The sequence below is a fragment of the Podarcis bocagei genome (assembly GCF_964188305.1).
Source record: "Podarcis bocagei genome assembly, chromosome: 2".
Lineage (NCBI taxonomy): Eukaryota > Metazoa > Chordata > Lepidosauria > Squamata > Lacertidae > Podarcis > Podarcis bocagei.
In genome coordinates, this window is record NC_138126.1 from 44,942,355 (window position 1) to 44,968,754 (window position 26,400).

A 26,400-nucleotide genomic window follows, 5' to 3' on the forward strand; every position below is an offset into this window, starting at 1 on the left:
TTACGAGAAGCTTGAAATACTTTGACAACTACTATTGGTGTGAGCTTATATATTTAATCTAAAATTTGATCATGCCTTCCCATAACTGTGTTATCAGGAACAAAATCCTTGGGAGTTTCACAACTGTTTCCAAGATCGAACTAATTGCCCAACACCTGTTGACAGAGCTGGTCCAATAAAAATAGACAAGAGCCTTGGCCAAAGATCTGTAATGCTCCACACCTTCAGGAAATCAGCATTTTTCCTGCAGCATTTAAACTACAGTGGTACCTCGCAAGACGAATGCCTCGCAAGACGAAAGAGTTTTCCGTTTTTTGAGTCGTTCCGCAAGACGAATTTCCCTATGGGCTTGCTTCGCAAGACGAAATGTCTTGTGAGTTCTTGCGAGTTTGTTTCCTTTTTCTTAAAGCCGCTAAGCCGTTAATAGCCGCTAAGCCGCTAATACGAAAAAACCGCAAGACGAAGAGACTCGTGGAACGGATTAATTTCGTCTTGCGAGGCACCACTGTACAACTGAAAATGTAGAGCACTTTTCAGCTAACAAAACTTGGCTAAAACATAAACCAAAATCATGTTAGGTCTCAGCCTTTCTTTTACTGATGTTCTCAGAGATGGAAACTGGAAAAAAACCCTAGTTAAATGTAATTATCAACACAGTCCTGTACTCTGCTTCTTGTTATTGATCTGAATTACTGTAGAATACATAAAAGTAAGAGGCAGGCTCTATAAAGGCTTCTTTAGTGTTTTGAAGTAGCTGTGACTTCTGTTTTCCCCCCAAGTCAATGTGTTTCTTTTTAACCCGTGTGAAGAGACGATCATTGCTCAACCAAAGAACTGGCACAAGGAATATGAAGGAAACGCACACCCAATGCAATGTTCACCTGTCAGGTCACATATTACACAAGTGTTTATATTGATGAACTGAGTATTGTGTTTGGAAAGCAGTGACTGACAGGTTTCCTACAAGTTCATATGTGACTGCTGTTATGTGGAGAGCATGGCTACTGTACCCTTCAGCGACTGCTTCAATTTCCTTTATTTTTTACAATTTGTAATATTATACCTTTCAGGATACAAATCCTTCCAAGGTGGCATACAAATTAACATTACAATTTTATAAACACACACAAAATTTGAACATACAAGGAGGTTACAGGGCAGTTGGTACTAGAAAGACTCTGCAGCACGGGACAGTCCAGCTGGCACAGGCTCAGAGTGGGTCTTGGCCTGCAGCCCTCTGTTGCAATCCTTCCCACAGGGCAGATTTTTGTGTATGTGTGCGCGCGCACGTATGCATAAAGTGTGTACCACACTACAAAATTTGCTTTGCCTTAGTGTGCAGTCTTTTCCTTTGTGCGTATACGCTTGTGAAGAAGCCCCAAGGAGAACTAGCCTAATGAATAACATGGAAGGTTATGGAATCAGAAGAGCATATTAGCATTCAGTCGACTTACAGAAAAAGTTTGCCCATGTTTATCCCTGCTTATGACAAAAAAAAAAAGGTTTAAAATCACTGATAAGTAAAAGGGTGGTGCATGAGCAGGGAGAAAGGCGGAAATTTAAATTGCATTGATACTTTGATTTTAATTTGGAATTATTCACATGCTGCTTATATTTTCAGTGTAATGACATCGTCTTCTTCCTGCTAAATCTGTTTTGAATTACATCTGCTATCTAACAGTTGCCTCCAGTAAGGCATGTAAAACTTCTGATGTCTGATGTTGCTATTAATATTCCCTTTGTGAGCAACAGACTTTTGTTTTAAAATATTTTTTACATCTTGGTAAAACAGTTGTAGCTCATTGACTCAGTAGGCATCTCCTCCTCCTCTTACATTAGCAGACAGCTGGAGCATCCTTAAGTTAAGAGGGACAGCAATAGCAAATTTTACACTTAGAATTTCTGTGCATTTGAAAAACCGAGGGCTTCAAGTTTCTGTATTTAAAATATTTCCAACACCACTATTAAAGCACCCTTTTAAAACATTAGGTTTTGTGCCATTTTCCCCACCCACCATACTCAGTGCCCCAGTAAGAGAAAAGACAATGATAGCCATTAAGGCTAGACTGTTCATACTGTTGGACGATGCTTTTTTATGATTGGTGGGGCATGGGGAAGTAACATGCCCATCCCATAAGCTTTTCTGGGTCTCCAAATGTTGAGTCGTAAGAGATATTTCTCTTTGAAAAGAGGTAAGTTTTTCCTCAGGAATGAGACAGTGCACAACACATTACATTGCTCATTTACTGAACTTTAAATTCATGATACACCATAAATAGATAAAAAAACCTGTTCATATGATAATGAACAGATAATGAAATAATGCATTTCAGAAGAGACTTTTTAATCACAGAATAAACTAAACTCAAGCATACATTCCTCAAAGTAAGTAGGGAATGCCAATGGGGCTTCAGGTTTTCACTGTACTGGAATTTTTATAAAGCACAATAAACCAGTGTTTATTGCTATGACACAGTTCAAGCTAATCGCCTGCATACAAGTAATCTAGACCAAATGCATTCCATTTTATGGCTGAAACAATGCACTTATTGCATAAAAAGGGAACATATTAATATTACCATGAAACAATTTTGACTCTACTTGGAAAAAAAAATTCTGAGTAGTCAACTACGGGGTTAAAATCGGGGGTAACGTTATTAAGGAAAAACTAGAGAAACTCCCCCCCCCAAAAAAAATAAAAAAAATTGTAAGCGATAATTTTGTGACTTAGGATGACTGCTTTCTCTGGTGACCAAGTACCTATTGATAAAATAATCAAGTCATCCCATTATGTGTCCTGTGAGCTATGATGCATATGGGGACATAACACATTAACTTCGTAAACACGCTCTCCAACTTATGACCGTGTAAACAGGGATATTTATAGACATTGCAAACATATCTCACCATTCAGGTTAACAATTAACAAAATGCACTACTGACCCATCAAGGTCAATGGCTGTTGCTAGCCAATGTTATTAACTATACATTCACTCTGCCCATTGCATTTGTACAAAAGCCCTGAAATTAATAGAATTAAACTTCACTTGGATGATTCAGAAGTTCCTCTGGAAGGAATCTCTACTGACTGGACAAATAGGTTTTCCCAACTTTGCATAGAAGTCATCAGCCATGACTCGCCTCCAGATGGGGTTCAGAGCCAAAGCTTCAAAAATACACAAAAGTGTAATCTCTAAGCAAGTCAGGATTAAGTTTACCCCCTGCTGTTTTGCCATTTCCTGCAGACACCACCACCTGCCACTGAAGTTTTAGAAAATCAATGTCTGTGGTAGCAAAATACAGCATTCAGATATTCATTTACCTGTGTATATCTGAATGCTTCCTAAAATCTTCAACATAGGTAAGTGGGACCAACAGGAAACAGTTTAAAACAGCAGGGTTTAACCTCAGCAGCCACTCTGAGTGATATCTTGCCCCGAAGCCTTTGTAATATCCATTGTAGTAAACACCTGAAAGAGAGGGGGGAAATCCACAAATTATTTTTATTAATACTATTCAGAAATTCACATTCCATTCAACACCATTCCTGCTGCAACTGTGTAATTGGACTAAAAGCCCAACACAGAATTCTCTTACTGTGAGCGTCAACCCCCAATGTGTAAGAAAAAAAAGGTAGCAGTGATTCTTTAAGCACAAAAACTTATAAACGTTCTTTCAAAGACTTGTTTTAAAGAGTAATGTTCAGTGTCATGCCTCCTAGGCAGTGTTTATCTCAGGACCCCCAAGAGAGAGAAAAAGGTAAATACTGTAAGTCTCTAGAGAAGAATCACAAGGGAGTGGGGAGAAAAAAGAAAACATGTTGCAACAAAGAGATGTAACAGGACAAGGAGTGGTTGTTTGTTTAAAGATAGGAGATCCTTAAGAGATAAGTTATTGTAGAGAGGAAAATAAGTTCAAAATGCCACAAACGTATGTTATAAGATGAGAGTGGTACTGAAACTCTTACCTCTGCACAAGTTGGATGTATACCAATCGTATCATTAAGTAATTCCTTTGTGAGACCACATTTCATTGCTGCTCCGAAGCCTTGTGTAATTTCCCCTGCATTAGGTCCAAGAACATGAAATCCTATCACACGGTTCTTCAATTAAAAGGGAGGAGGAGGGAGAAGAGAGAGGTAAGTTGTCCCAGTTAGTATTTTCCCTTAAATTGTAGACAGCTGCTTATTTGCTAGTTGTTCTGCCCAGTGGCGTAGCGTGGGTTGTCAGCACCCGGGGCAAGGCAAGTAATTTGCGCCCCCTAACCCGTGGATTTGCGCCCCCTAACCTGTGGATTTGCGCCCCCTAACCCTAACCCCCAGATGTTGCGCCCGGTGCGGCCGGCCCCCCCTGCACCCCCCACGCTACGCCACTGGTTCTGCCAACTTCTGGTATACCATTTGCAAACCCCCCCCCCTGCAATCTGAATATTGAATAAGTTTCCAATATTCCAACATGAATAGAGACAGCAATCAATTTCACCATACCAGACACTACCTTAGTATGTTACACCAATTGAGAACAGGGAAAAATACAAAGTGAGATGCTTAGAACCGCTATTAAAAGTACTTAAACTGAATTATTAGTATCTATTCATTTCTAAGCCACAAGCTCATATACAAATGTATTCACTCACTGTACAAATAAATGAGAATAAAGGTAACCACTGATACATCACATTAATGAGAAGTTGGGCAGAAACCAATGAAAAGGGTTAGTTCTATTGTTCACCACATGAAAGGTATATGGAACAGGTCTAACCCCAACAAGCTGGTTGGAATTATAGGAAGGATGGTTTTCATCCTTCCTATAATTAGTTTGATGACTTAGCTCCACTAATGAAGGTTAAGCATGGTAAAAACAGAATAGAAGAATACATTTTCTCACACTACTTTAAAAAAAACCATTTCAGAAGAGCAGTAGCATCTTTCATAAAGCTTTTACCAGATTCCTGCTTCCAGTGTGATACAGTGAGTTTTGACCTCATGCATGAATGCAGTTTTGCTTACAGACCCAAACTTAAATACACATAGAACTATGTAAGCTTACCTTTAAAATACACTATGAGTTTATGTTAACTGAAAGTGTGTCACTACACCAGTGACAGCCAGTGGGCTGCTCTCCATATACTCTGGACTATCTGTAAGTCCCATCAACCCCATCCATTCAGGGATTGAATGTTTAGGGAATGTTGTGGAGTTGTAGCCCACAACATCTGGAGAGCACTACATTGGCTACTCTAGTCTAGACAACAGGGTTGTGGTTACAGGCCAGTTAGGGTAAGACAACTTCATTAGCTGTCCCAAGTTGTGCACCGCAATTTTCAGCTGGGCACTTCCAAGAAGGTGAGCTGCTTTGTGGCTTCAATAAGCTAAATAAAGCCAGGGAATTAGAAGCCGCAAGTTGCTTTTAGTACAGTTTTAAAATAGAACAGATAAATTAAGTTACAGTACACTTGGAGGAGGGCTGTAGGTCAGTGTGGTACAGCGTTTGCTTACAGCAGGTCCCAAATTCAATTTATTGCATTTTCAGGTACGGCTAGGGCAGTCTCTTGCTTGAAAATCTGGACGGCCACTGCCAGTCAGTAGAGATAATACTGAACTGGATGGATTTATGGTCTGACTCACTATAGGGCAACTCTCTGTTCCCACATTTTAGCACCCTGGGCAGAACAATCCACACAACTTTGAAGTGGATGTCCCCTGGCTTTCTTTATATTTTGGATAATATGAATATGCAAGAAAACAAATGTTTTTAGAGCAGAATACGTACATTGTCAAGCTTATTGCAGATTACTTTTCCATAGCAAGTGTTGTTGTCTCTATTGGGTATTGTCCATTCAAGTGGCCAGAACAGCGCGTGATACACCTGGAAAAGAAAATTAGGCCTTTAAAGTTTGTTTTCCCTTTAATGACTTTGTACTGCACTTTTAATAATATCCCTTGCACTTTTACAGTATCTCTAAAGTGGTGTGTGCAAGCATCTCAGGAACCTACACCCTCGGGATGAAAAAGAAAGGGAAGCTGCTATCCCTATCCTTGCAAAAAGGAAAAGGACAAAAGCATGTGGGAGAATGTCCCCACCCCCACATTTATGCTGTCAAGGAAAATGCCTGTGTGTATGAGTGAACTTCAACAGAGGGCTAGGGACTACCCTTCCACCAGTAAAAACACTGGGCTAGGGAAACAGGGCTGTGAGGACACAGTTCCTAAAATTCTGTGGAGATTTCTTCGGGAAGGAGAATATATCAGGTCAGCTACTGTTCCTACAAAAATAAACTAGATTATGAGGCACAGTATGATTGCACATATATTAATACCCCGAAGAGCACCCATATTTAATTGCAAAGTTTTAAGATTTCAGTCTCACATCTAAATTGTCTTGTCCAAGTTGTTCAATGGCTCGTTCTTCCGATAATCCACAACAGCCATATTCCAGAGGTGTAAACACAGTAGTTGGTACGTTGATGTAGTCACACTAAAATTGAAAGCGTACACTATGACTCACACATAAAAGCAATTGGAATGAAAATGCAACAACCATCCTATAAAACTTGCACTGGCCACAGTACAAACAGTAGCTTATACTCTTGCAGCAAAAGCAGCAGCCCAAGCTTAACACTTAAAGCAGGGCATAGATACTGGTCTGTACAGTCATACCTTGGTTTTCGAACAGCTTAGTTCATGAAAAACATGGAACTTGAACGTCACAAACCAGGCAGCAGGTGTTCCAGTTTGCGAACTATGCCTTGGAAATCGAACATCCAGTGTGGCTTCCACGGCTTCCGATTGGCTGCAGTATGCTCCTGCAGCCAATCGGAAGCCGCGCCTTGGTTTCTGAACATTTCAGAAGTTGAGCAGACTTCTGGAATGCATTCTGTTCAAAAACCAAGGTACGACTGTATATGTTTCCAAGCTCACCCCACCCCATCAACTTTCAGGATGCTTCAATATGATGCTGTCACTAGCCCTGTCCTTTTGATTATTTGCTTTGATTATTTGACTTCTGAGAGCCAGTGTGGTGTAGTGGTTAAGAGCGATAGTCTCATAATCTGGGGAACCGGGTTCGCGTCTCCGCTCTTCCACATGCGGCTGCTGGGTGACCTTCGGCCAGCCACACTTCTCTGAAGTCTCTCAGCCCCACTCACCTCACAGAGTGTTTGTTGTGGGGGAGGAAGGGAAAGGAGAATGTTGGCCGCTTTGAGACTCCTTAAAGGGAGTGAAAGGTGGGATATCAAATCCAAACTCCTCTTCTTCTTAATATATTTAAAATATCTCTAAGCAGTATACAGAAAACTGAAGCACCAACAGACAACTTAAAACAAAATATTAGAAAAATACAGTGTTACATATACAAAGTTACCAATATATAAAAATCAGTATCAATTCATTTTCCTTCTGACACACCATCTCAGGCTCTGGATTCTCACACAGGGTCCAACAAGCTCTCAGCTCACCCACGAAAGTCTCACAATGAGAAGAGTTTCTTGGAAACTCTTCCAAAGTTCAATTCATGTAAAAGTCTGTGTAGTACTCCCAAATTTTGTTAGGAGCTTAAGATAGTCACCATGCAATCACAACTCAGCTTAGAGACTACTGTAATCAAGTGGCATATAAATAAATACAAAAAATGGCTGTGGCTATACCAGGAGTTGGACAGGGATCAGTGCCTTCCACCGAGATTCATAAGTCCAATGCTATGAACAACTGATGGTGCATAAACTGGACCAGAAGTTACTTAAAGTGGTGACACTAACATGGATGAGCCAATTCCAGGCGTCTTAACCATATCAGAAGACCACTTCAAAAAAACTATTTGAGCACGCAAGCAGTAATAACCATAAGAAATTGAACGTTTACCTTTATATTACTCCCTCCAAAAAGTCTGCGAGCTAACAGCTTGCCTGCCTGTATGGCAACTGGTGTAAGTTCTGGCTTTCCTTCCAAAACATCTCCAATAGCATAGACGTAAGGCACACTGGTTTGTTCTTCGTCGTTTGCAGGTATTTTCCCATTCCTTGTTACATGGAAGGGGGGAAAGTTAACACTGACATAGTGCTATGATTTGATTACACTTAATAATGAGAGACATCCAATTAAGTCAATCTACTCAGGGAACAACTTCTTCTCTCTCCTGCAGCAACCCCCCCCCCATCTGCTCCAAAGCGCTTGGGGACCCTATGGAGCAGATTTAGGATGACATGGGAAAGAGAGCAAAGGGAAATCTGCTCGTGTGGCCTTGGACATTACTATATGTGAAGACAGACATCAGAATACCAGTTGGTCGCACTATATTGAAGAAAATTAACGTCTAATGAGTACCACACAATTTTTCATACTTGTTAGGCCAGATCAACTTCTACAATGAGCAGATTCCAACAGCCACACTCATTAGGCTATATGAGGTTTAATCCTTGATATAATAATATCAGATGCTTCTCTAAGTGTTAAGCTATAAAACAAATTAAACTAATTTAATGGGGAGTAGACTCTCTTTGCTTGGCTTCATACTAATTTAAAATAAATAAAGCCTGCTGTAGTTAAGTTTCAAAACTGAAAAATTACGCAGGTTTTCATAGAATTGTAGAGTTGGACGGGACCACGAGGATCACATAGTTCAATCCTCTGCAATGCAGGAATCTTTTTGCCCAATGTGGGGCTTGAACCCACGACCCTGAGATTAAGATTCTCATGCTCTACAGATGGATTTGCAACTTTAACAACTGGTAATAGTGAAATGCAGGAATTTATAGGCACAAAGTTTTAAACTAATTTTGTCAGCATGCTTAAGATACCTAGTTTCACCCTTAAGAGCTCATGGGTTCTAGGTGATAATTTAGAACAGACTTCTGAAAGGAGATGTTCTAGAAAGTCTGTTAAAAGACCAAAGCTGATTTCTAAACAAATTTCAGTATGTACCAAGATTAATTAAAGAGTTGGAATACTTACTTTGCATTAACTGCCACACCAATTTTGTCCAAGCCAATATTTCTAGTACAAGCATCACGGCCAACAGCTATCAAAACCTGCACAAAAAGGAATCATGTATCTTGTTTTGGTGGTCCTGTATTGAAAAGCCTCTCGTGTAACCCAAGCAGCACTATTTGGTTTAAACCAGGGGTGGAGGGTTGCTGTTTTTCCAGCTCAAGGGTTTCACTGCCTTCTAGGCAATTACAGGTGGCTACATGCCAGTGGAAGGTGGGACCAGAGGCAAAAGCGGACAGAGCAATTGGACAGAGCTACTTTACACACAGACACCCCTCTCCATCCTTCATTGGGGCAAATGAGCTGTTATCAGGGTTCAAGGATATATTCTAACCAGGCATAAACACACACAAGGAGGGGGTGACACAAGGGTGGTGAGGGGTGTGGCATGGAAACAGTACCCAACGGCCACACAGATAAGGCCTTGAGGGCCACATTTGGCTCCTAGCCAGTGTGGCGTAGTGGTTAAGAGCAGTAGTCTCGTAATCTGGGGAACCGGGTTCGCGTCTCCGCTCCTCCACATGCAGCTGCTGGGTGACCTTGGGCCAGCCACACTTCTCTGAAGTCTCTCAGCCCCACTCACCTCACAGAGTGTTTGTGGTGGGGGAGGAAGGGAAAGGAGAATGTTGGCCGCTTGGAGACTCCTTAAAGGGAGTGAAAGGCAGGATATCAAATCCAAACTCTTCTTCTTCTTCTTCCTAGGCCCAAGGTTCCCCACATGTGGTTTAAAAAGGAGTTCAAAAACTATTCAGGGTCTAAAAATAGATTCCAACATGCTCATGACAAGCTACCATCTGGCCAACTCTATGACTAGATAGCAAAAGGGAGCGATCCAGTAATGAACTCTGTTGCAAAAGTGTTAAGGTTAGAGTGCTGCACCAGGCTGTGCAGCAGCAGTTACTGCTAAATTCTGGCCTAAGTCTCAGCACTGCCAAGTTAAGAATAACTAACTTACCAACCTTCCCACAATAATAAATTTAAACAAAAATCACAAGTGCAGAGCACTTACAGTGTTGTATTCTCCTTCAATCATTTGTATTCCTTCAGTGGATTTTGCAATCACTTTCAGTTTTCCAGGCATGCCTTCCTCCAACTTTACAACCTGCATGGAACAGCCATAAACTTAGGAATTTTATCTCAACCCACATAATACTGTTTTATTACAATGTTCACTTTATTAGCCTTTGAAGGCAAAACCCGCCCCCAACTGTGTTTACACATATGCCATATTGCTCAAAGTTGCACAAAAAGATTTCAAACATCAGCGTTTTCCTATCTGATGTTAACCAGGGGAGATACTTGCCTCAACAGGAACAAACTTCTTGATGAATTTTACACCATGGGTTTCCATATAGGCTCCTGCTCTCTCTGCCATTTCTTGATCAAAGCCACGAAGAAGGATAGAGCGTACCATAACTGTGACATCCAAACCGAGTCCAGCAAGAAATCCGGCACATTCCAAGGCTACGTAAGAAGCTCCCACAACCAAAGTCTTTCCAGGGCAGTAGGGCAGAGAGAAGAGATCATCGCTGAAAATGAAACAGTATTATCACTGATGTTTAAATACTGAGAAGCCCTTTTAATCTACCGAAAAGCAGTCATTTAATTCAAGCTCACCTTGTAATACAGTACTCTCTGTCTCCTGGGATACCTAGATATCGAGGTCTTTCTCCTGTGGCTATAACATATGTCTGAGCTGTGCAGTAAGTTTCTTGTCCTTTTCTGTTGGTTGCCTAGTCAACGGAAAGAAAGTTTTAGAACTGGTATTCTTCCACACAGCAATGCATTTTCCCCAAGATACTGCCAGCAAATTACTTTACCAAGAATTACTTACAAGGCAGTAAGACACACTGATCTGAATAATCTATCAACCATATTACATCATGCAGATTTTGATGTTGTTTTACTTGTGAATAGTTAACACTAAAAAATAAAATAATCTTCATGTAGTTACAGTATTGAATTAAATTTGCAATTACAACTTAGTACAAACTGAAGTTCTTGTTTCTCAACTGCCTCTTTTCACACAGCAAAATATCTACCCTAGTTTAATTAATTCCGTATTTAGGAAAAACTTATTCAGCCGAGCAACTTCATTTGTGGCTAATCATATATCCATTATGTCGATTATGTAATACTTTTTCAGGTGTTTGATGTTGTACAAGACCATACAGTTGCAATTGAAACAAAATAGGTTAAACAGTATTGCTTTTCCTAATCTATCACTTTAACTTGTTCATACACAGTAATGATTATAGAAGCAATACTTCTGAATAGATCAAATGTCAACAATGACAAGGTTCTGCAGGTACCTTAATCTTGTGTGGTCCAACAAATTCTCCATAGGCATTGAGGTATGTCACAGACTTATCACGCAAGGCGACCCGATACCCCCAGTTCAATGATCCTATATAATTTTGAATTGCTTCTACCATGGTCTCCCAGTTGTGTTTAACTAAAGAAATGTTCATACAAAAATTAATTTATCAGATCCCACCAATGAAACCAATACATGCATGTGCTGCTTAATGAACATAATGCCTTCCCATGAAATCATTAGTCGCACATTTGCATAATGAGTCTACAATTTCCATTATTTCCTATGAGAACACTTCCAATGTGAGATTTGCTCACTCTCCTCCCTGGTTTCTTCCTGAAATCGCTGCAGCCAATCAACAGGAGACAGACAAAGTAAATAAACAAACAAATTTGTCTGACTTTTCTTACTCTGATTAGTCTGATCTTGCTCCTCCTTCCCATGGTTTCTGCCCGAAAATGGCTGCCACCAAGCAGCACATCACAAAAAACCAAGGAAATAAGGAAGCCGGATGTTCATATATGTGACTCTGTGGAGCGTATAGTGAGGCTTGGGCAGAAGTCTTTAAATGCAGATAAGTGAATTTTCATATAGCGAGCAAGCAGATAGCAGGATTGGGCTGCATTACCCCACTGAAACAAATGCAGGTATTCAGAATGATCTCATAGGTCTCATGTTTCAATATTTGCAGATAAATACACAGACAGTACAGTGGTGCACCGCAAGATGAATGCCTCGCAAGACGGAAAACTCGCTAGACGAAAGAGTTTTCCGTTTTGGAGGTGCTTCGCAAAACGAATTTCCTATGGGCCTGCTTCGCAAGACGACAATGTCTTGCGAGTTCCTGCTGGTTTTCTTTCCTCCCCCCCCCTTTTTCTAAGCCGCTAAGCTGCTTATCAGCTGATCCGATCAGAAGATAAGCCGCTAAAAGCCGCTAATAGCGCTAATCCGTCAATGGGCTTGCTTTGCAAGACGAAAAAACTGCTAGACGAAGAGAATCACAGAACGGATTCTTTTCGTCTTGCGAGGCACCACTGTAGTTGCAATAAAATTTGCAACCTACACCAACAACTTTTGAAAAGATAGTGACAAGTGACTCTCTAAGATTCCAAAAACTGATGTATAAAGAAGACAAGCGCAAGTTTATGTAGAACAATCACTTGGTGCCATTAAATAGCGTACTGAAAGGGGGGGAGAGAAAGCAGCACCCCAAATCCCTTACATTCCTTCACTAGCACATGCTAGTAGCCTAGTTAACTTTACACCAGTTTCAGGGCTTTGGTCCCAAAGATAAAAATGCACCAATTGGTCTTTCCTCCCATAAATACATTATTTGCTTTCTTACAAACCTTGCTGATCAAACTCCCAGCCATACTTCCTTGAATCTCGCAGTGCCTGACCCAACAGGGCTGCCTGATGCATCAGCTTCTTAGGAATGCAGCCAACATTTACACAAGTGCCGCCAAGTCCTGAAATGCAAAGTGTACATTTAATTAAGAAACTTCTCATTAACAGTACTGTATTAAGTAAGACCTACTATTAAGATGCACAGAACTGCTGGCGTATCTTAGATACCTTACATACACGGTCAACAACACAAACCCTTACTGCGTGCCGAGCAACATTTATTATTGATCAAGTTTATTTATTTATATGCCTACTTTACATATGCCCAAAGCTGCTTGCAACAAATGTCTTCCAGTTTACAAAACATATCAAATAGGACAAAATCAACAACCCGTCAAACATTGATTCAATTCATTACTGCAAAACTAATAATCTAGGCTTAAATACATAAGAACAAAGGGAAAAAAGAAAGGTAACACGCAATAAATAAAGCTGTAGCTGCTGCCTTTGACTGCACTCCAAACCTCGGCAGTCTGGCTTAAATTAAGTTCAGAGGGAGTGACTCTTCTCACCAGGCTTGATTATTCACAGGCAGCTTCCTCTTATCTCCTGCATAGGAGGCTGGCAGCAATGAAAGGGCAATATTGGTGAGCCCTCTTCCCCAGCCTCACCAAAGTTCCAGCTGCAGTATTAAAGGTGGTTAAGACTTGACAACTGACACAGCTTCACACATTTAGGCTTCCTGCCTTTGCCCTGTTCTATGTATCCTTTTACAGACAGAAGTGAAACAAGAGGCACTTGATATTATTGAATATTAATTTATTTGATATAAGTAGTTACATTTTAAAGTTATGTTTTATTGTGACTTTCTGTATTGGATCAGATTACTATAAAGTGTGAATTATTTGTTGTATGTTTTGTTGCTGCAAACCGTCTTGTGTATAGTAACATAGAAAAGCAGTATACAAACTGAAAGTGAAATGCAATGCAATATTTTTACTAACAAGCCTCACACTAGCAGAAATGGCTTTACCATTTACTAGCAGAAATGGCTTTCCCGTTTAGGGAAGCTTTTAATGTTTAATAAGTTATTGTATTTTAGTGTTTTGTTGGAAGCCGCCCGGAGTGGCTGGGGGGACCCAGCCAGATGGGCGGGGTATAAATAATAAATTATTATTAATTATTATTATTATTATTATTATTATTATTATTATTATTATTCTAAAAATGACTAAATTTTCCAATTCCATATACAGTATGTGTACATGGTGGGGAGCAACACATGCCTGTGGGAAAGGAAGAAGCTAAGAAATACATATCCAAAGATCTTAGATGGTGCAACTCACATAACCATGCAGATTATACATCAGGAAAATTTAAATGTGAATTGAGAGCTTACATGCACACTCATCACTAGGGGTCCATAAAATCCAGTGGTTGAATGGCTGTTGAAAGGTTTAATTCTATCCCAATAATATCAGAAACAAAGAGTGTACATTAAGCATATCTCAGATACAATCAACTTTGGCAAGGAATCCTGTCATGCCACCAGGGGATTGCATAAGCCCTCTGAGCTATTTGTAAAGCTGCCAGTAGTGAACTTCCAGGGCTTACAGTGAAGACCACATGCTTCATATAACCTTACAGAATAAGAACTAGTCAACATTTCTACAACAAACCTTCAACATCTCTGCTACTAGTTGTTGGGCTGGATCAGAACAACCACGACTGGAGCAGAAATCAGGCCCCCATTCCTTCTCCCTCCTACAGCTGCTACAGTGTGGAAGACTGTGGACTGCAGGTAAGGAAAGAGGGATTGGCAAAAGCTACTTCCCTCCAGCAGCAACCTCCACTGGATTAGAGACCCTCCCGCTTGCATGTCTGGAACCAACTGACTGACTGGCAATATACTCATGGAGTTCATCATATCCAGTCTTTTAAACACATCATGTCATTAGAATACACTGAAGGAGAATCAAAGTTGGATAAATGGGTTCATAGGCCATAAATTCTGTTCTATACTACACTGCACTCTGAACACGACTCTGTTAAAGTGATTATTTTGCTGCTGTAACCTAAAACGAGGAAGCCAATGCCACAGTCACAAGATCAGTATGTGCTTATGTAACAGGAACATCATGGCTATGGTTCCAATTTTGTGCTGCATAGGTTTAAGAGTTCCTTTGATGAGAAATATTCAAGTCCTTCCATATGAACAGAAACATTAGCCAAATAATACTTTTTGTAGGACACAGATCTAAAGAGAGGTTTGCTGAGGATTTGAAGAAAGCCGAAATTAGAAAGCAATCACATTGACTATATGTGATGCTCAAGAGCACACAGCAAAACAGACACTAATAAATGAGTTGGCTGACTAAGTAGCAACACTGAAATCTGTTCAAATCACTACTTACCCCATGTTGTACCCAGTGGTGTTGGCACAACGTAGTCTAGCACCATGACCTTCTTTCCTAAGGAAGCAGCTTCCTGTAAATAACAAACAAGTTAACATCAGACCTATGCAGTGGGAAACTGTCGTGTGACGGGCCAATGGCTGTAATAAATATCAAAAAAAAAAAGAAGACCTATGCAGATGTAGAAGACTGTCCCTTTTTAGGTGCAGTTTAACAGTTCACATTCGTGAAAACAGTTATGTCCTAAGGAACATAAGTTACCATTTGTGACAAGTAAGAGAACAGCCACTGGCTGAAATGCAGAGTTATTCATGTTTCTTCAACACAGCAATTCAGCACATAATTCACACTAGCATTCTTAGCTATATGTCCTTACTTCTCCCACGCATAGACACACCCTACATGAAACATTTCTTTTTTCACCTCTCACAGTTGATTTAAATCTTGGTTTGTTCTACCACATTAGGGTTATTTTCTAAGCAGTTTCATTCCTAGGACTCTCACCTATGCCCCCCAGGACACTCTAGAATGCAAAGATTTCCCATACATTCAAATACTCCCTCCCCCCATGCCCAAACTGAGGATAATACAAAATGTGAATAAGAACTTGCCACTGGCTAAATATGTACAATAGGTGTGTTGTAGTATCATGATATACAGGTGAAAGAGACTTCTGTCAATTAATATCCTTTTCCTTCTCCAAGAGAAGAAGGGGGCGTTAAACTTAAATTTATGGCATGCGTTATGAATGGTTTAATTCTCAAACAAGCTGAGTACTGGACAACCATCAGTGATCCACAAGCTTCGTCTGTGGCACACTAAATATGTATTTTGATTCTTAATTGTATTTTTATTACTTCTTTTATTTCCTATATTATATTTTATTGTTTAACAATTTAAATTCTATGGAATTCAAATTATAATACAATAAATTACAATGTAAGAAATAAAAGCAAAAAAAAAAAACACAATTAAAACTCGCACAGTATCTTGTGCAGTGCATTATTTATTTTACTTTATTTATTTATTAAATTATCACAATAGCAATATCTCTCCCCAAGGCAGAAAATCATTAAGTGGTATGCCAAGAGCATCAGCCATTTTCAAGTCATTCACAGGGTGAAATGTTTGGGAACAACTGTTCTCGAACACAACACAAAACCTAGCAATCCATAAGCTCCTCTCTTAATAAGCAGATGACTAGATCCTCAAGAGCTATTTCCTAGTAATTAGACTGCAGGGTCTGTCTAATGTAAAGCTAACTTGGATGGCATACTTCAGGGATGTGGATCCTGTGGCCCTCCAGATGCTGTTGCCCTGCCACTTCCATCATCCTTGACCCACTGACTACAACTGGTGGCGGCTGATGAAAGTTGGGATTCTAAGAACATCTGGAAGGTCACAGGTTTTCTTTTGCTGTTATATACAAACACCCCCTTTTTCTTGGCTGCTCAGAGATAATGTAATAGTCTTGACAGCACAATCCTATGCATGCTTGCTCGGAAGTAAAGTCCACTTAATTCAATGAAACTTAATCCCAGTTTTGTTTTGTTTTGAAGAATGCAACTTGAATCTCTCAAAGAAACATCATCACCCACACCCACACACCAGGCCAGGTTTCTTTAGCCCTTTTGCTGCAGGGTCAAAAGACCCTGTTCAGGCAAGGGTCTGAACTGCAGTTCCACTCAGATATGGAATGCTGCTGAGGTATTGTGAATGAGATTTTTAAAAATGTAAGGAGTCGGTTGGAAAATATGAAACCACATACAATTCACTATATGCTTGGAACCTGTTTGTAGAGTTCATACCTTAGAACATGAAAGCCCACCGGAACCACCACCTATAACTATTAGGTCATAATCGTAGGCTTCCATCTCTTCGCCTTTCCCATCCCCTAAAAGCTTCTGCAATAAGCCACTATGGTAAGCCTGTAAAAAGGACACAAGTCACAGAAATCAGAATACAGAATACTTTGTTAGTATTACAAAGCTAGGTTATATCCAATGCTCTCCTCCTAGAAATGGACAGCTCTTTAATCTAGCAGCAGCAGGAGAAGGCAACTTTCCACAAATCCTACCTTTTCCTGTAGTGCCCTGCACCACCTTCCAGTCTGCTCCAGAGGGTTACCTTGCCCTCTGAAGCATAGTTTTGTGACGACACAGGGTGTCTCAGAAGTAAGGGGAACTCTGCCAAAAACACCTCCCTCCCCATCCCATTCATTGAACCCTCCACTAAATTCAAGAGCCTTCTCTGAGTAGTAGAACTGTTGGATACAAACTTACTGAGTACAGATGTTTTAAGATCAGGGTCTGTTTTACTCATTTAAGATGCAGCTGTCCTGATAAGGAAGCCCTTGCACTTGCCTGACCTTTAAAAAAACTTAAAGCTAGTACCACAATTCTATACACTCTTTATTGGGAAAGAAAATAGAAGGCAAAAGTAAACATATATCGTTTCTGGCTGCACATCTAAAAACAACAACAGCAATGAAAGAGCAATACTAGGAAATGTAGATATCAATAATGTAAACTGAAGTCCTCCTGATAAAAAGAACCCATATAAAACAGGGTGGTTGTTTGCTTCTTACTGGTGCATACACTTCCCAAGCTTGATACAAAGGATAGTTGCAACTTTATGAATTCCAAACTTTATGTACTGCATAACAAGATAGCACAAGTGACACTGTTTGGAGACGCTAGCTACAAAAGCATAATCATTATCTCATAACAATTAATTTTCATGCCAAGAGGAGGAAGAATGAGATTACCTGGAAAGTTTGATCACATCCACCCACATGAGTTCCATTTACAAATACATTAGGAACAGTCCTCTGACCTGTCAATTCTAGCAACACCTCCTGAATGCTGGGCCCCTCATCTAAGAGAGAAGAGGGAGGGTAGAATTAAAACCTACAATTCTGCTAAGATCTATGCATTGCAAGACACTATTCCACCAGCTATAATAAAAGTGGCGCTTAAAACAGAAGATAATTTATATAAAGCCGTTACATAAGTATGGCAGATAAGAATCAGGAAAACATCTCATTCAGACTGACCACATCTGGATGAAAGACTCATCATGTTTTAGCATTATGGAGAATGAGTTTCAGCAATGCTCCATCTTCTTCAACAACATGGTCACAAGCAGATTATAAATTTCTCTGCATCTGTTTTAGATTAACTGCTGTTTAGTTTATAGTCCAAAAACGTAGTTAATCTTAACTATGATTATTTGAAGCAAGGCAGCTTCATAATTTATGCTTTGCAGTTGACTGGTCTTTACTAACTATATTTAAGACTGATCCATGTGCCTCAGTTCCAGCAATGCAGCAGATTGCAGATACAATTATTCATTCATTCATTTTGGGCACTTTACATGAAAGAAGTGACTTAACATAATGAATCTAACAAGAACCTGGAAATTCTCTAAATCCAAAATCTAACATTCCAGTACAGTATGAAATGCAAAGTACCTTGCTGACAAATAAATAAACTGATCAATCTACAAAGCACTGTGCAGAGGGCAAGACCTTTAAGCTGAGGTAGCAATCTATGGCCCCTGGGAGGATGCCCACCTTTTGGCCTTAGCCAAACCAGAGTCCCAACATTGGCTGCACCATGGTCCACGGAAGATGCTGCAGTGGCAGGGAAGGCGATCTGTCATCAGATCTCCCTCCCTGACATCAGATTGTGAGCTCCGATGTCAAATTTCCCCCTTCCCTGCAGCAACCTTTTCGTGGCTGTGGCTCAACCAAAGACAGAGTGACTTGGATCCAAAACTATCCCAGTGCTTCAGTATGTCCCCCAAATGCAGAGAGATTTAGACCAGCTCACGAACTGGTCTAAATCTCTTCCTGTTCTTCCACTCACACTGTTTCCAATGGAGGGGAGGGGAAAGTTGTTTTTTAATCCCCGTAAAGTAGATGGGAGACGCACAAGAACACTCCTCCAACCTGCCAGCACAAGCCCAGCAGTGTGCTAGATGGGTAGTGAAACCACCTTTAGATCCTCACAACCTCAACGTTGCATCATTAAGGCCTGGTTCACATGTAACGTAACACCACATTAAATATAAACTGGGATTTATCACAAAGGAGTAGTGTGTTGATGCACACTGCTGAAATGACACCCCCTTGCTTCTCCCTTTCCAAAGCTAGGAAGAAATATACTGCAGACTGGCTTAATGATACATGCAAAACAGCACTCAGTTGGGTTGGTGGCAGGGGCATAAAGCCAGCCTCCAATATGTTTTCTAAAGTAGGGTGGGTACAATTGAATAAGTGAGCTCCAAGCATGTTGCTCATTCATGTTAGACCATGGCTTATTTTTAGCTATGATGCAATTTTAGAGCAAACTGGGTTTAAGCCTAAGTCAGTAGAATCCTTTTTGCACTTCAAGTCATAATTCAAACACAAGATCAGTCTCAATTATATACTCATAAAAATTATGTCTCTGTAGAATTGTAAGCCTTAGGATATAGTGATACAGTTCAAAAGGATTTTACTAAACCTCGTGTTCAATTATTGCATGAGGGTTTCATATAAGAGACAAGAACTCACTTGTTTCCTCAGCCTGGCTTTTCAACTTTGATGCATATTAAACGTATGCAAAACAACACCAGCCCTTTCTTCCAAATGTACCCCTGTTTTTAATGTTCTAGTCTGCCTTTTGACCTAGATTGAGGCTCCAAGGAAGCTCACAAATGGGATATCAACAAAACAAATGATTGCTCAAAACAAAAACAAACCTCAATCAAAGAACAAAGAATAGAGCCTATGAAGGCAGCAGTTACTTTGTTAATTGGTTGTATCTAAAAAAAGTTTTGTATTTTACTATTACTATAGCTTTCTTTTAACTTGCTGACAAGCAAAATGTGGCAGAACATACACCAAACCAAACTATTCATTTAATGTTTTGATACCTGACACATTGATTAAAGCTAAAAGAATCCAAAATTATCATCATGTTGCTGTATTGGTCCAGATCATGCAACACACAAAAGAGGTGAGGGGAAAACATTTAATTTGGTCATCTTATATTGGTAAAAAGAATTAAGCAAGCTCTCATCTTACCTGTGGGTTACCTTTCATTCTGCCTGAGAGCTCTGTGCAATCAATCTTATAAAGATAACATTATCTAGGTAAAAGCCCCAATGAATGGTGGATTTTACTGAATAAGTAAGCCTACAATCATTCTTTAAAAAGCCAAAACATTCACTCCAAACTAAGCCAATGCAGTACAAAATGGATGAAAGAATTAAGAAAGAGCAAGAACTTCTGAAACATTTCCCCAGGATGGATCAGAATCAGCACTATCAATCTCAGAATGCCTGGGCTCAACAATAAACTCAGATTATAGTTGGTGCTAGAATTCTTGCCAATGATTCAGCAACTTTCTTTCTGAAGTTTAGATATGCCAATCATTAATAAGTTGGCAACCAATACAATAGACAATATTTGAAATAAAGGAGTGTACATTTACATTTGCAACAGAAACAGCTTCATAAGAACAGAGCAGACACAGTCCTTCAAAATTAAAAAAAAAAACGACAAAATTTTACTTCCCAACACAAAACTCATTTACTTAAAATCCAAAATTAAGTAATTGGCCAAAAAATACATTTTGGGAGTTGTTTTCTTTCATGCAGACTGAAAGGATGCCTTTATTCAGTAAAATGGTGTGCATTTGTGTAATGTATCTATGGTTATCAACAATGAAATAGCAAGTCAATTTTACTTACCAATCTTGTCAAGTTCCAGAACACTGTATTCTACTGCCAAAGATTGAAAGAGATCTTTCACCTGCAAAAATAATATTTTGTTTTTAAGTGAGACCAGGGAAAGGCATAAAAATGGAACCTTTTATTTCTCTTTGAATAATAGTGCAAAAAATTCTAAATAATAATAATAATAATAATAATAATAATAATAATAATAATAATAATAATAATAATTTATTTATACCCCGCCCATCTGGCTGGGTTTCCCCAGCCACTCTGGGCGGCTTCCAACTGAATGTTAAAAACAGTACAGCATTAGACATTAAAAACTTATGAAATTATACAGTGCATCTGTAGGTAACCAGCAAGTGCTGGCTATAACTGTTTATGACACATTATATGGAAGATTGCTAGTTTTCTTTTATATAATTTAAAAGCACACAAAGCCATTGGCATGCTATCCTGAAATGTCCCATTTCAGCACTTCTACTAGCTAATGGCAGAGGAAGAACCGCCAAGAGCAGTTTTCCTTTGGTCAGTGCACAGCCTCCCCACCAGAAGTGCTCCTCTCCACTAGCAGAGGGATGACTATGTGCTATCCTAACCCCTTTCCCATCACCTCTGTGGGGCTGGATAGCATTGCAGTCCCATACCCACCTGCTTCACAGACATCACCACTGAACTGAATGGGACTTCCTTATGTGTAGGCCTTTATAGGATAGGGAAGTTAACATCACAAACCACTTACAAAGCTGGTTGTAAGACAGACCCTTTTGTGAGAATATTTTTAATATATTACTATTAAAAATATATACATATTCTCCAAGAAAAAAAATTCTATTTTGTAGCAGATATTTTTTCCATTAATGCCACTTATCAAGTGAAAGCAATTTACGGAGGCAGAAAGCCAGATAATTTCAATCTACTGGTTATCTCTTTGTAAGATATTTTATTAAGAATACAGTGGTACCTCAGGTTATGAACTTAATTTGTTCCAGAGGTCCGTTCTTAACCCAAAACCATTCTTAACCTGAGGTGTGCTTTCGCTAATTGGGCCTCCTGCTGCCACCACCGTGCAATTTCTGTTCTCATCCTGGGGCAAAGTTCACAACCCGAGGTACTACTTCCGGGTTAGTGGAGTTTGTAACCCGAAGCGTTTGTAACCTGAAGTACCACTGTACATCTCTGTTATACCAAGTGATGTATCATAGTGGATTTTAACCCACTGTTGTTTTATTATTTTCAAATAAATCATATTCAAAATTGTGCAACACTTCAAATTCAACCATATCAAATTTGAACTTCTAGTGCTAGATCTAGAGAAAGCAGAACAAAACTCCACTCATGCAACACAGAGTTTGTGGCTCTCCGCCCCCACCCCCACTTTGCATTCCACCCTCCTCCTCTGCAGAAAGAGGCTGCAGAAGAACAGGGAAATCAGAGTTCAGCAGGACTGCTTTGTGTAAGTATAAGTGTCTTTCTGCTCATGTAAGACATCTCAGCATCCAAGTCCTAGATTGTTTGTACCTTACTTGTGAAAAGTAAGTTAATGTCTAAAATAGTCTCTTAAACCAGATACACTGGTACCTCTGGTTAAGTACTTAATTCGTTCCAGAGGGCCGTACTTAACCTGAAACTGTTCTTAACCTGAAGCACCACTTTAGCTAATGGGGCCTCCTGCTGCTGCCATGCCACCAGAGCACAATTTCTGTTCTCATCTTGAAGCAAAGTTCTTAACCTGAAGCACTATTTCTGGGTTAGCAGAGTCTGTAACCTGAAGCGTCTGTAACCTGAAGCGTCTGTAACCCGAGGTAACACTGTAATGATATTGTCTGGGTTAAATGGCAATACCCTTTCTACCTAGTATTTCTGACAACCAAAGGAACAGTGTGTGTATAAGGTAGGGTTGCCATATTTCAAAAAGTAATAACTAGGACACTCTGTAAGTTGTTGAACTTTTTTTAGACAAAACCCAAAGTTACTGAACTTTTTTTTTTAAACAAACACACCAAAAAACATGATTTTTTGACTGACTTGTCTAAGATCCAGGACAAAGCGCCACCTTTCAGAAATTCCCTCTGGGTGTAAAATCCGCCTCTGAAATCCCATTAATGTCCAGGAAAATCCAGATGTATTGCAGCCCTAGTATAAGGGGTCCATTACTCTTTGGATGTAGCTTTTCAAGTTTTTTGTTTTTGTTTTACTAATTAGTTGTTTCATTGGTATTACACACCAGTACAAATGAATATAATGTATGCAATTTTCTGGTTAACTTAATGGAGATATAATAAAAAATAGCTCACAATGACCCAGTTTATGTGGATTAATAGCAAGCCATGGTTTAACTGAAAGCAACAAGCCATACGGGCTTGTCATTAACCCACAAACATGGTTTGTTTCTCCCAAACCAACCATGACCATGAAGTTGTGGCTTGATCTTAGCTTGCTGATACTGGTTTGTTCTCGAGCAAACACATGATCCAAGGTTCAAATGCAATAAGCCATGGTTTCTAGGCTTCTCATTCCCACTTGTACCAGGGAGGAGCAAGGCATATTGCTACATGTGAATGAGCTGTCATGCAAACAGCTGAAGTGTTTGCAGTTAGTTGTGATTTATTAAAAAGATAACAGAATGCAGTAATGTATGGCCGTTTGCTGCTATTGATTAGCAAAGTCAAATATGCAATGTTGGAAAGAAACTTCTTGGTATAATTGAAGCCTAATGCAAAGGTATCTGTCACAAGCTTTTTCCTCGACAGAATAATGGAGGCACACTAATGTAAAAACTAATATTGTGAAATGGACTAAAAACAGAAAGCTCTTGGGAGAATTGCACCCATTTCTTAGGTACAAAAAGGAACAAAACTTTTTTGTTAAGGAAGTATTGAATGTTAAATAAAATATAATTAGTAATTTGCATATTTCCATTGCTTGTATTGGATGACCTATCAGGCTTTTTATTAGTTTTTTTTTTTTGGTCTTCTACAAGCTGTCTAATCATGGTTTTAAATAATATTTTTTTTTCAAAAACAAAAACCCACCCTTCTTTATTCTCATCCGCCCACTAGGATGAAACTGTGCAATGTAAAATGGAACTGGTTAGGTGCCCAAATGACTAGTGCTACATTATGAGGCAATTGCAAATGCTGGAGTGATGGTGATGATATCATCAAGGCTTAGCCTTAGTAATAAGCAATTCCTGCTTCTTATTTCTTCTTAACCATTTTAAGGATGTTAACAAGGGTGCATTTAGGCACCAAGCGGATGGGAACAAGTCCCTTCAACAAATCCATAATTTCTGGGCCACAAGCTGCAGGCCCAATATTAAGGAAAAACTACATAGGAACATTTGCCAAGTGCTTATTTTACCCTTGAATTATTTCCTCTCTCATAAAATGATAATTTATTGTAAATATTGCTAGTGTAATATTCAACAGAAGCAGCTACTGTGGTGGTTTAAATGAACAGTACGATTAAGAGAGTCTGGTGTGATACTCTACTTTCCAGAACAATTCTTGGCATCTGATTTGCTTTTTGTTTTTCTAAACCAGTTCACCTACATTAAAAACTGCTGTGTAGCTACTTAGCTGGCTCCCATGACTGCTACTTTATGAGCCAATTAGGATTTTGTAACATAAATTATGCTGACTTGGATACTAATTATATGCATGCATGCACACATATTTATATTCATATATGCACTATTATTTTTACTTTATTTATTAAATTCCTATACAACTCTTTATCCAAATATCACAGGGCAGTTTACAACTTAAAAATACAAAATGAAAACACTAAATAACACAAAGAAACCAAAAAAACCCCTCTCACAAACACATTTAAAAGGCCACAGAATGTTAAATCAGCCAAAGGCCTGGTTATGGAGATACATTTTTGCCTGGCGCCTAAAGATATGCAACGAAGGTGCCCGGCAGGCATCCTACAGGCATGCTAAAAAACTGCTGTTGAATTTGATGGGCATATGCAATAATCCTTTCACGAATCTCAAGTTTCCAGACTGTTTGTGATTGTGTATTTGCCTGTTTATCACAACCTCAGAAAACAAGAATGTGCTACAGTGATTAGAATAAGCGGTTTGTGCAGTATGACTTACCAAAGATAAAATTTGAGTACTAGTCCACTGATTTCAATGTGTCTACTTCAAGCATGACCCACACTGGGCATCACCCAGTATATGTGTATGTTTTCTGTAGAGAAAGTCTGTCATAATTCATATACGTTTATTACAATAATTCTATCTGACCTTTTGGCTTCACAGGTGTAGCAGAGGAAGCTGTCTTAACTGATTAGGTCAATATTGTCTACACCAGGAGTGGAGAAGCTTTCTGGCCTAGGAGGCTTTATCTTTAACTCCCCACCTCCCATGGCCCAACTTTGACAGGTGGGTGGGACGGGTGGGCATGGAGTTCAATCCTTTCTGCAGGGATAGGTTGCACAAGTTCACAAGTTCACTTGTGCACCCAAACAAAGCAGGACTGAACTCTCTGCTCATCATTTTCTGCGGAGATCAGCTGTGCCAATGACTTCCTTGTGGGGAAGTTGCTGCACAGCAAAACTAAGCAGATTTGAACTCCACACCCATCAGCTGATGGGAGTTCAAACCTGCTTTCTGCAGGAATATGCCATGTAAGCAGCCAATCCAGCCATGTATCTACCTGTCTCAATACGGCATCAGTTCTGGGGCGGAGGGAATGTCTCACCCCCAGCATTCAAAGGTATTTTATATCTTTACCTATAACAGAACTTACAAAGTGGCGGAAGCTATAACCAACAGCAGATGTTAAAACTAACAAACATCCATAATTAGAACAGAGGTAAAACCAGCAGCCAGCAATGACCTCTAAGCCACATCCAATGCTCCAATACTTATCATCCAAGATGACTAGCCTATCAGTGAATATGCCAAATGGTTACAACATGAAGCTCTGCAGGCCTGGGCTATACTACTACAGAGAAAGTAAAAAAAAGGATAGAAAGGCCAACTCCCTGGATTCAAAGCAGCCAGCCACACACTAGTGGAAACCACCTTATAATGAATCAGACCACTGGGTCCATCTAGCTCAGTATTGTCTACACCAACTGGCAGCACATCTCCAAGGATCTTTCCCAGAAGTAGCTGGTGATGCTGACATTTGAACCCACAACCCTGTGTATGCAAAGCGGAAGGGACCTTATGCAACCAATCTTTCCCTCCCTGCCCATCCCCCATCCCCAACAGGATTAGGGAAGAAAAATTGTCCAACACTGTGGGCTGTGTCTTAACAAGGTTACAACGGGAGGTGGAATCACCCCAAATTAGGCAAAGCAATACTGCAACACTCGCCCAAAGATCTCAGGAGTAAGCTATTTTCCCCCTGGTGGTGTCCAAACGTTTTTCAAAGAGGACCAGATTTGATGAAGTGAAGGGCCGTGGGGGCTGACTAAAGGGCCGACCAAAATTGTTGACCTTTTTTAGGATTGGAGTTGTTCAGGTTTTCTTAGGGTTGAAGTTGTTCAGCTTTTCTTAGGATTTTACCCCAGGAAATAAACTGCTACAGGGGCAGGATTAAACAGACCTGCGGGCCAGATTAGGCCCCCAAAACGGACTTTGGACATGCCTG

The 26,400-nt window shown here is 39.8% G+C and overlaps 1 protein-coding gene across 3 annotated transcripts in view; it reads right to left on the bottom strand.

The window, feature by feature from the left end:
- Positions 1-1,019: 1,019 nt before the first annotated feature.
- Positions 1,020-26,400, bottom strand: part of TXNRD3 (thioredoxin reductase 3) — a 28,344-nt gene continuing 2,963 nt past the window's right edge. For 2 of the 3 annotated variants that reach the window (XM_081184180.1, XM_081184181.1), the window contains exons 2-16: positions 20,801-20,861; positions 17,829-17,938; positions 16,870-16,989; positions 15,062-15,134; positions 12,650-12,769; positions 11,296-11,438; positions 10,601-10,716; positions 10,287-10,512; positions 9,993-10,085; positions 8,948-9,024; positions 7,859-8,015; positions 6,369-6,476; positions 5,772-5,867; positions 3,968-4,102; positions 1,020-3,470 (exon numbers count right to left, since the gene is read on the bottom strand). In XM_081184180.1, coding sequence (XP_081040306.1) covers positions 3,408-3,470; positions 3,968-4,102; positions 5,772-5,867; positions 6,369-6,476; positions 7,859-8,015; positions 8,948-9,024; positions 9,993-10,085; positions 10,287-10,512; positions 10,601-10,716; positions 11,296-11,438; positions 12,650-12,769; positions 15,062-15,134; positions 16,870-16,989; positions 17,829-17,938; positions 20,801-20,861 — 1,698 coding nt within the window. In that variant the 3' untranslated portion in view covers positions 1,020-3,407. The remainder of the gene's footprint in view (positions 3,471-3,967; positions 4,103-5,771; positions 5,868-6,368; positions 6,477-7,858; positions 8,016-8,947; positions 9,025-9,992; positions 10,086-10,286; positions 10,513-10,600; positions 10,717-11,295; positions 11,439-12,649; positions 12,770-15,061; positions 15,135-16,869; positions 16,990-17,828; positions 17,939-20,800; positions 20,862-26,400) is intronic. The other variant, XR_014005120.1, reaches the window with a different exon arrangement.